Below are 11,786 nucleotides of genomic sequence, written 5' to 3'. Positions count from 1 at the left end.
GACAACACTGAGTGCGTGCGAGCTCAGGGACCCGGAAGAACTACAATACGTAATAATTACTGATGACGTATTTTTGTAGTCTACACCGGAAGTTACTCCCTCTTCATCCCCACATGGATTTTTTTTGTTCCGCCAACGGCTCAAAAAGGGGGGAAAAGAAATCTAAAAAATAATTCTCGGTTGAGTTATTAACGCCTAACGGGTGTAAAAGTCTCTCATGTGAATGTAGCCCATGTATGTAGTATGTAGCAATATGGTGTGTACTGTGTAGTCTTTTGTTGTTGCATTGGTGGTGCGGTCAGAATCTGGCCTTTAGGCCGACTAACCGACCTTGTTTTTTTCGGCATACAGTACATCGCCAAAGTTCGGTTGACTGTCCAAAATAAAAAAAATAAAACCGAAATTTCTTCACATTTATCCCAAAATAATATATGATTCATGACCATAGACTGTAAACGTTCATGCCACGCCCGTCATTGTGGTGGGGGGACACTTGTCAAGAGCAGTGTGTATGCCTAATTAACTACAGACCGTGGGGGATGGGAGGAGGAGTAAAAACGGTATTTCTCAAACATAACAAGCTTAAACTTGTATAACCCTACAAGAAAACGTTAGTTTGTTGACTAACCATGGTCCGTGACGCGTGCAACCACGGAGAAGTTGTCGTAGTAGTCGTCCCTGTTACTGTAGTAGTCGTCCCTGTTACTGTAGTATCCTCCTCTTCTGTAAAATGCCATTCTCTTTTAGGATACTCTTTCTATTTTGACCAGTATCAGCGGTACAGTTCACATAACTATCGCATTCCAACCAATTCAGTAACTGTAATATAGTACGACATTCAGCAGGTAAATATCTTCGAGACAAACTTAAGCAGCTAATAATTCCACACAGGTGGTGACTACTTCCCATGTGAGGCCTGTTAGTAAATACTGTAAAGCTGCATCTCATTTGACCCCGTTGATGTGGATGACCCTGGCGTTCCCACCTCCCAGCAAAGGGCGCCCTCTGGTGGCCATTTGGCGTAAGGGCGCCTAATCAGAACTGAACCATTTATTTGTAGCAGCATCTCTGTGGCTTTAAGTAAATATACAATCAGAGCACATTAGGTTGGTAGGTTCCTCAAAAGACTGTAATGGAGTAAATATATGCAAGCCAAGCAAGACTGTGTGTGCGTGAAAGAGAGAGAGGGAGAGAGAGAGAGAGAGAGAGAGAGAGAGGGGGAGGGAGAGAGAGAAGGGGGGCGACTACAAGTTAAGCTGCTGTCACAAACAAGTGACATCTGCGTTGCAATTAAATAACAGATACATAGCTTGGGGAGAACAAAGTACAAAGAAAACAAAAAGAAATACCCTTCTAAGACTGTCATTACATATTACATTCAGATGTACTGTATGCAAGTAGGAATAACCATACCAGAGTCCTCTGGAAAAGTTTGTTTTTATTTCAATTTCCTCAACCAGTGAAGAATAACTTTCACATAATCAAATCTCCATTCCCTCAGTGACATCTCAACCGTGAAACTTTATCATGCACACGCACAATGCCTCAGTCCACTTTGATGATCTCTTCTGTGTTCCCTTCTTGCTGCCAGGAGACTTTACTGATGGCTTGGCTGAGTGAAGAGGTGAGCGACGCCAGTCCAATGAGGTAGCCGTCCTCCCCGTTTCCCTCGGCCCATGGGACATTGTGCTGCAGCTCAGTGCCCAGCACCGAAATGGTCTTTCCAAAGTCTATCATCCACACACTGGCCTTGCTGCTGTGGTCGTGGACAAAGAGGAGTGAGCTACCAATAACCTGGTGAGACATGTCAAAGAAACTTCATTTATCACATGGACTGGGGTGGATAATTTCCCAATCATGCAAATTGAGAGCCATAACATCATGAAAAATATAACATTCTCAATTATTTAATTATAAACTGTGAAGTTGTCTGCTTCCCGAATGTGTAGATTTTGTCAGTTAATAGATGCAAAAAAACAACAATAGGCCTATGGGCTATTCTCTGGAATTCTGATTATTCTTCATAATTTCCAGATTCCGGTTCACGTTCATCTTGTTCCAACTCCTGCTCACTTCTGTATTCAGACTAACCTCATGGGTTTTGAAAAATGCAGACTCATTTAAGGCTTCACTCAAGGCCTGGAGTCTGGAGTGGTAGGCCTTCTGTTAAGCGAGATGAAAGATGGAAGACAGGTGGAGTACAGTAGTGGTTGTTGAGCAGCAGTAGGTAGGAGACAAAGATAATTGGATGAGGGGGGTGGTAGGCGTGGGAAAAATTAAATGGTGGTGATGATAGATTACTTGATATGAGATGACTGTGTAAAGCAGTGTAATGTAGCGAGTGCTGCTCATCTGACTGAGCAAACTGACCAGGATGTGAAGCCGACTCTTGGTGAAGGAGAGCAGGGCGTCAGTGACTTGGGCTAAAGTCTGAATTTTCCTAAAATCCCGCTGAATACTGCCGTTCTCCATCTGACTCCGAGAGACAGCCACAAACACAGAGATGTCAACTTTACCCGTTTTAAATGCACCAGTGCACACACATTTAAAACATAAAGAAGTATGGCATCACATACACCCAGTCTATATAAATCAGAGTAATGATGAGCTGTACAAATTACAGAGCAATCCATAAATATCGACTTTGTTAACCAATAAATAGAGTGAATTGTGTATGGGCGTGAGTGCATAGATAAGGTATTAGAGTGCCAATGACCTGGTGTTTAAGGTGCATACCACATACAGTACATAGCTATATTTTCGTCCATGCCTTACTTACCCTTATCCCTAAACGTCTTTGCCCTTTTTTACTATTTTTAAATACTTCAACAAGCCAATCTACATCGACACGTTGTGAGCTGTCAAAATAGTAAAAAAGGGCAAAGAAGTTTAGGGTTAAGGGGTAAGGCATGGACGTTCAGTTCACTGAACTATCGAAATAAAGGCAGGAAAGACAATTGTAAAAAAAAAAAAAAAAAAAAACATTACTACCATGCTGCCCTCAATCCGGAATCCCAACGTGGAAGTAGAGGTGGTTTTATCCTTCCACTGAAGGTAGCGCCATTTTGTCACCCCCTTTTGTGCATGTTCTTCTGCTGATAGAGCTGTCGGGTCAGCTTTCACCATCTTCTCGTACATATCACTCCGTAGCTTAGGTTTATTGCGTGCTGTCACCAGTTCCTCCTCCAGGTATGTCCTGCGTACATTGTTTGGTGATGTCAGTATTGTTTTTAATGAGATCACACAACCATAACGCCTAATTTATACATCATCATGCCAGCATCAATTAGGTTTTAGGCTACTATTGCTCCTGTTGTCCTTAATGTAAACCAGGACAGTCTGAACATTTTGAGATTAAGCAATACATTATTTAAAAAAAAAGACAATGTCATGGACATTATTGTTTCATTTGACATATTTTCCTCATTAAATGTTGGAGGCATTCTACAAGGCTGCACAGGGCCTTACCTGACACCCATCTTGCAGTCCATGATGACAGGTTTCTTCAAGCCACAGAGCAGGTCCTCCAGGCGAATGTATGTGTGCTCCCCACGGGTCATCAAGCCATGGTACTGTGGGACAAAAGGCTTCAGCGGGTCTGTCATGAGGCAGGCCAGACACGATGCCTCTATATCACTGTATAACTTCAGCACCTCGCCCCCATCACTTGTCTGGAAGTTACCTACAGTAGCAACAGCAACCAACAAGGGAGGCGTAAAGGGTAAGTGGAGATGGGTGCTTTTTTAATGGCCTATACTTCTCAGAATGGTAGGAGCCCGTTCGGCTGCTACTTCAGCTTGTACTTCATCACATCACAGGCTTATAGGTGTAAAAAAAGTGTTTATCCTACAAGCTTTCACCTTTGATGTTTTCAGGAATTGGAAAATACAGAAAGAAACAAGGAAAACAGGACAGACGTGTTGAATATTCCTGATATGAGTCGAGTGAATATATATAAAGTACATACTGTAAGGCACATAGGCTATGTATACATTACAATACGATGCATGTACAGTATGTGCATACTATACTTTAGTCTATAGTATAAAGCTTATTGAGAAATTAAAGACCAAGCATGCTTTCCACAAGTTCTCTGGGTTGTTGTAGTGGAAGTCACTTGCCTCTTGCTCACATGTCAATCTTTAGGCTATCCTGTTGTTATCCAACTTCTATTGAAGCCTTTGGGATGGGATTTAGCATTACTTTATTGACAAGTTACTGTATGTGCCTCACATTTCTCTCATACATAAGCAATTTAGTCAATTAGCAGATGCTCTTAGTCTTATCCAGAGTGACTTACAAGTCTAAGATCAGAGTAAATAGCGTCACAAAACACTACACTGTTTTGACAACAATTAAGGCCCACAAAGTAACAAGTACTAGGTTCACTTCAAACCTAATATACTATCTAGTATTGGTTATGTGAATCTGTTCATGAACTGGACCATTTTTTAACTTCAGCCTGAACACCAAGGTGCACACTGATAGGGTGCATACTTTTAAGCATAGTTTGTAGATGGTGCGGTCAGACTGGCCTATACTGTACGTGTCATCATACAAAGTGTGAATGACCAGCAGAAGATTTAACCTGTGCTTCAAATCCAGGTTAATGAAAAAGGAAAGGGGATCTGTGGTGATTTGAGATCAGCACTCCCATTCTGAGAAGTTTAATTTATACAGGCCTAACTTCCACTCCAATATGCTGGTGCTAGGGACAAAATGGCAGAAATCATTTAAAACAATATGACAGAACCAAAAGATGCATGTGTGTGTGTGTGTGTGTGTGTGTGTGTGTGTGTGTGTGTGTGTGTGTGTGTGTGTGTGTGTGAGAGAGAGAGAGAGAGAGAGAGAGAAACACACATACCTTGATGTCCAGCCAGCTGGACCCAGGAACTCTGCTGTGCTACTGACCATTGCATCATGGTCAGGAATGACTTCCAGGACCGACACTGGGGGAAAAAATGAAGGTGTGAGAGTAGAAGAAAGGCAAGGAGTATAAATACCATTATGGAGGCACGTACTGTATGTAGGAGGTTATATTATACAAATATAGCATTATGGAGAGACAAATGGAAGGCTCCTGTTGGATTCTGGGCTCTGTCATATTAGAAGCGTAAAGCCTTAAACAAATGGCTCAGTAGACACATAATTATCTTCTGAATGAAGGCAATACGTCAACTTTACAAGTCTACAGATTGAAAAAAAATAAGAATGAGAAGGTGACATTATTTTCTGTATAATTTATAGTCGCACACTGTAAGTATGATGCCAGTGCAAAAGCAATGCAGTGCATTCATATAGTCATATAATAATGTACATAATGTCATGTGACAGCCTGTGTCACCAAGACAGGACATGACGACAGTGCTAGGAGCCCGTTCGGCTGCTACTTTAGCTTGTACTTCATCACATCACAGGCTTATAGGTGTAAAAAAAGTGTTTATCCTACAAGCTTTCACCTTTGATGTTTTCAGGAATTGGAAAATACAGAAAGAAACAAGGAAAACAGGACAGACGTGTTGAATATTCCTGATATGAGTCGAGTGAATATATATAAAGTACATACTGTAAGGCACATAGGCTATGTATACATTACAATACGATGCATGTACAGTACTGTATGTGCATACTATACTTTAGTCTATAGTATAAAGCTTATTGAGAAATTAAAGACCAAGCATGCTTTCCACAAGTTCTCTGGGTTGTTGTAGTGGAAGTCACTTGCCTCTTGCTCACATGTCAATCTTTAGGCTATCCTGTTGTTATCCAACTTCTATTGAAGCCTTTGGGATGGGATTTAGCATTACTTTATTGACAAGTTACTGTATGTGCCTCACATTTCTCTCATACATAAGCAATTTAGTCAATTAGCAGATGCTCTTAGTCTTATCCAGAGTGACTTACAAGTCTAAGATCAGAGTAAATAGCGTCACAAAACACTACACTGTTTTGACAACAATTAAGGCCCACAAAGTAACAAGTACTAGGTTCACTTCAAACCTAATATACTATCTAGTATTGGTTATGTGAATCTGTTCATGAACTGGACCATTTTTTAACTTCAGCCTAAACACCAAGGTGCACACTGATAGGGTGCATACTTTTAAGCATAGTTTGTAGATGAGAGAATTCATAGAATACAATTATCTAATTTATTGCCTGGTGTTTCAAAGGTTATTGTATTTGAGCAAATAGAACCTCATTAATATTTCATTTCAAGGTATGCATTCATACCAATCGTGTTTTTGATGGATTGTAGGCCTACAGACAACCCCCTCTTTTCCTGAAGCCAAGCATGGCATGCAAATGCCATTCAAATCTGACAGTGTCAAGGCTATCTTTCAAACCCATGCAAATCACCAGGACTACAGGAGCTGAGAACAGTTAAGAAACAAAGTTTTGGAAAACCATTGCAGTCACATACAGAGAAGAGCGCAGTAACTGCATCAGCAATATGCAACTCAGAATTCTTTGATGTTGATTGTGAAATATCATAATATACTGTAGTGTATGTTGTCATGGGTCACTTGAGTAAAGGAGATTCACTCATTCATCCACCCATTCATTCTTTTACCTGTCTCACCATGAGCTCCTCACCTTTCTGAAGGACTTCCTCTCTGAGCCAGGATCCTCCCTGTCACTGAAGACTTCATCACTCTCAGCGGAGGAAAGGGTGAAGGAGGAAGAGGAAGAGGCAGAGGAGTGTAAGAGGCGGGAGAGGATAGGATGTGGAGAAGGCCATTGGGTTGCCTGTCTCACCGGTCCCTCACCATCTTCACTCATCCTCTTTATCTGACTGTTCCTATCGCCCCCTCCCTCCATCTCAGAATGATCAGCATCCTCACCCTCTGCTTCTTTTCCATTAGTCTCGGAATTCACACCTAGATCGCCCTCCGGGCAGTTTCTGAACATTCTCCCACTATCTAAACTGCGGACCTTTACCTCCTCTGTGGGTCTGGTCTCCTTTCCCCGTCTCATTGCTTTACCATCTTGTTTCCCTCCAGGCTCTTCCATTCTTCCTCTCCCATTCCATCTCTCTCTCCTCACCCGTCCTGCCCCGTCACTGCCCCCTAACCGTTGTCTCCTCATCGCTCTCCATCTCGCCTTCAGCTTATCCCTCGATTCCCTGGCAGTCATCATTGCGTCATTTGTCCTCTCGTCCTCTCTCGTCCCTTGCTTAAACTGCACTTCCTCCATACTCTCATCCCTCACCCTCTGTTGAACTTGGAGATGGGGTCTGTGCGTGGCACAAAGTTCTGAATAGCACTGAACCTCCTCTTCCCCGACATCATTCTCCCTCTCCCGTTCTCCCTGTACATCCCCGCCATGTACCCCAATGCACTGACTGAATGGGGGGAAGCTTTTTGTCCACTGGAGTCTGGGCCTCCTTGTCCTGAACGACCCCTTGCTTATTGACAGGCATTGGTGCATCTTCACAGATAGTCCATCTGACACATCATCTTCAGTGGGGGCTGTCATGTTCACCACCGTCATCCCTTCACCGTTTGCGATCCCTTCTTTGTATTCGGTTCCTCCTTGTGCCTCTATGTGCTTTTCTGCCTCTGTGTCCGTCCTGGGGATTGGATCCTCACCAAGAGTGCATGGATGATGCGTGCTCTCCATGTCTTTCAACTCAAGGGCAGAGCTGGCTCACTAACACGCTTGGCTAGTTCTTTGTCCAAATATGTGTCAATTAAAAAATGTCTGCAGAAAAGTTGAAGAATTTTGAATAGCTTTCAAAAACTTCAGTAAGACATGTTGAGATATATCAAAGATATACTGTATATTAGAAAAATCCTTGTACTGACATCAAAGACAATTAGTTCCATATCATAAGACCTACAGTATATATAACACTGCAAATGACAAACTACAGGTATCAGAAGTAAAACTAAACTGCTTTTATCCAGTTTTGTGCTAAATTGGGAACATCAGAAAGTATAAAGGAAAATACTTTACCTCCCCCACCTATACCTTTTCTTTGACTGTCAGCAAGCAACATCCTTCTGCTCCTTCTGTTGTTTGTATGTGTGTGAGTGACTGTGTCTGTCTGTTCCTATGTTAATCATTTTTTTGCATACAGTGACGCCACAGAATTTCCAAAACTTCACCCAGCAGCAATATCAGGTAAACATTTGCCTGAAATATGTACCCCTTTGTAAAATATACTGTACTGTATATTTCAGGTCTTCCCCTGTACCAATGATGACAGATGAACGTACACTTTTGTAAGGTAGATATATTTGTGATATAAAATAGAAACATTTAGCTGAAGTGGCTTTAAAGAGAAAGACTAGTATCTTAACAGAACATAATGTATAGATATATTTTTTTAAATACAATAAAACACTGGACTGGACCTATTCTGCCATTGAAACATATTCAAAATCTTTACAGTAACAAAGACTCAAACCAAACCTTTGAGATGACTGTTTAACTCCCATGGGCTCCATAAATCATTTAACCACCTTTTAATGTATTTCAACATCAATGCAGGATGACAATTTAAACAACACATGGAGAAATATAGATAAATAACTGTTAATAGACTGAGATATATCCCTTTACACTATCTACACATTGAAACCCTGGGTAAACAAAATAACTTACAACTGTAACAAACCAGACTTGTCTTTTTGCCCCACCTAGTGATCATGAAGAATCACTGTAATTTATGAACAAAACATAAGACAACCAAAAGAAACAAAAATCATGTATCAATCTCACTCCAACTCCACTATCCTATACCTGTCATGTCAGCACCAGTCATTCACATGCAGCGTTCCCCCTGACTCAGATCTGTGGGTGTTATACGAAGTAGATTCACCGGGGAGTCCTCCGATGCATTCATCTCTGCAGCAGAATTACACATGTCAATACAGAGAGTACATTGTGCCTCACTAAAATGTAATTTGTGAGAAAAAGTAAAAAATGTGTAGCCTACCTGCAGTGCTATCCTCATGATACTCTGGCTCTAGCTGAGCTTTATAACTCCTCCTCCTCTTCTTCAGTGAATGTCCTCTTGTTTTGTTCTGTGTACATAATAACACTTGGATATATAAGAGACCCTAAACTACACACTTGCACTGTTAAAACCTGATCATTCATTTAACTCTGACAGTGTAGAAATAGACCCTTGCAGGTCTATATTTACAGTTGAACACTCTGGGTTTCACAATGTAGCTTCTATATTGTGCTTTACACAACACATACAGTACTATACAGGCACACAAGTAAAGGCTGATTAGTGTGGTTGCCCCTGCAGGGCAACCAGACTACTTGTCCGACTTTATTCCATCCATCCATATTTCCCCCCTAGATAAACCTTTCTTTTTTGCCGCGCTACTTCTCCCACAGTTTTGGTCAAATCAACCAGCTTCATCGGGAATCGATTCCTTGCATTTTGCTGAGCGATACGGTCCATAGTTTAATTTATATAAATGTATTCCTGAATTAAGTTTCTCATTGACTTTAATTAAAAATTAAACTTTTCCCAAATATGGATAGATGTCTGACATCATAGACCACATACAACTGACACAGTATGTCCATATATGGGCATTCCCAGATATGGGCTTAACCCATTCAGGCCGGGAACACATTTTGCTGTTTGGGAGGGGCTTACAGTATGTACAGTATGTAGCAAAATATTTGTTTTTGTAGGCAAATTTCTGATTTAGCCCTAACTATAGGTTAGGCCTAAAATGGGTTTGATGACATCAGGGATCTCCATATATGGGCATAAAAAGGGACAAGGATGGAATGGTTAGCACCGCTCAAATAGGGACAAGGACTGCCAGATAGGGATGGGACGATATGAACATTTCATATCACTATTGTTGTAATCTCTCGAGACAGCCTCAGAGCGCTACGCTTCTGAGAGACAGACCGAGTGGGCGTCGCCCTTTCTTTGCAATGGCTCGCCAGATTGCTATTGTAGTGGGAGAAATATGTGAAAAAGGTGTTCACTTCCGGCAGAAAGCGTGAAAATTTGCACCGAGGGGTATTTTTGTGCGCTGAATTCAAAAATTGACGGTCCCAAGCACTTTTCTCAAATTCACTTTTCTCTCATTCACTTACCATAGGGTTAGGGTTAGGAAAAAAAGACCCCACAAAAATCTTCTTTAAGTAGCATGTGAGGGGTCTATCTAGGGGGTTTTCATGATTCTGAATCCATTCCAAGCATTTGTTTTGCACAAAAAACATTCCTTGGGCAAGAAATGGACCCCACAAACTATGGTTTAGTGATGAGTCATCACTTTTCAAAGTTTTGTTGTGTCCATTTCTCGGAAAGGAATGTTTTTCGTGCAAAACAAATGCTTGCAATGGATTCAGAATCCCGAAAAACACCTAGTTTGACCCCTCACATGCTACTTGAAGAAGATTTTTTGGGGGGTCTTTTTTCCCTAGTATGGTAAGTGAATGAGAGCCACCAGATCCCATGGGAAAAGTGCTTGGGACCATCAATTTTTGAATTCAGCGCACAAAAATACCCCTAGGTGCAAATTTTCACGCTTTCTGCCGGAAGTGAACACATTTGCCTTTTTTTGTTACATATTTCTCCCACTATTGTTGTGACAAAAAGAAACGTGATTTACGATATTATTGCAACGATCAAAATCCATTATCATGGGGCAGAACATTTGCAAAAAAGTTGCTTGTAGGTCGCTATTTTTTTGGCAAAGACATTTGATAGAGAGTGAAAAAAACACTGCATCAAGTACGTATACTGTAAGTACCTTTTATGTAGTTTGGCAAATAAAAGGTGAATTGATCCCAGTGCATGACGGAGGACGATATCACGATAAATTAAATCTCCACAATATGATTATCGTGAGGGGTTTTTTATCACGATAGACGATAATATTGCTTATCGTCCCATCCCTACTCTAAAGCCTGCCATTTATCCAGTGTTTGTCCATTAACCTGTTGTGATGTCCATGTTCCTCCTCTCAAGGAGCCAAGGAGCAGGAGAGCACTGAGGAACATGAAGTTGTTGGCCACGCCTATGATCGCTGACGTCAGAGGGAAGTTGTGCAATATGTACCTTACGAAATAATACACAGAAAACAGGATATTAGCAATTGAATTTATCAGAATCTACCCTAATGTAGTCAACATTTTCATTGCGCAAAAATGCTGACAATCATCTTTTGGAAATGGTTTTGTTAGAGCCTGTTTATGACAGGCCTCTGGAAAAGTCCTTAAATACTGGGCCTTGTTGCCAGCTGTTGTGGCCAACTCTGATTGACCAACTGATGTGATTCTATTCTTCTATTCTTCTTAGAGCCTTGTTTGTCTTTTGTTTATAGGTTATTTATTTATTTAGGTTTGTGATAAACTTATTTCCATTTTTAGTTTGTACATTTTTGTAATTTATTTATTTTGTCTGTAATAAATATATGTGATGTGTGCATATTTTTGGCAATACTTATTGAGAAAAAAGATATCACTGTCGTTTGAGCTTGAGACAATCAGCAAACAGCTGAATATAATGGGCAGTGGCATTCCCCACATGAAGAACTAGTCTGCTTGCAGTTTAATGAGGAGGCGACCCAATGCAGTCAGGGGTTTCCTTCAGAGAATGTATGCTTTTTTGAAGGGATCACTGACGATCCTTGCCGCTGTGACCGAAAATAATGGTGGCTGGTGGTCATCAGCTTGGTCTACTTTGGCCTTTGGTGCTCACTAGCTAGTTCACATGAAGCAGTAAAAGAGTATGATGTAACTTAGAATATAATAAAATATAAACATTATAGAAATTGTAATTTTATCTTTTGGGAGTA

At 41.0% G+C, this 11,786-nt stretch overlaps 1 protein-coding gene across 1 annotated transcript in view; it reads right to left on the bottom strand.

Annotated features, from left to right (window-relative positions):
- Nucleotides 1–8,770: 8,770 nt before the first annotated feature.
- Nucleotides 8,771–11,786, bottom strand: part of LOC308302395 (seipin-like) — a gene marked incomplete at both ends in the record, with an annotated part of 5,751 nt that continues 2,735 nt past the window's right edge. The window contains 3 exons of the mRNA XM_080746649.1: nucleotides 8,771–8,853; nucleotides 8,945–9,032; nucleotides 10,927–11,047. Of these exons, the coding sequence (XP_080602775.1) occupies nucleotides 8,771–8,853; nucleotides 8,945–9,032; nucleotides 10,927–11,047 (292 nt within the window). The remainder of the gene's footprint in view (nucleotides 8,854–8,944; nucleotides 9,033–10,926; nucleotides 11,048–11,786) is intronic.

This window comes from Nannobrachium achirus (assembly GCF_963921795.1).
Source record: "Nannobrachium achirus genome assembly, chromosome: 17".
In the NCBI taxonomy this organism is placed as follows: Eukaryota; Metazoa; Chordata; class Actinopteri; order Myctophiformes; family Myctophidae; genus Nannobrachium; species Nannobrachium achirus.
The sequence above is the reverse complement of the archived record's forward strand: the minus strand, read 5'-3'. Positions and strand labels throughout refer to the sequence as shown.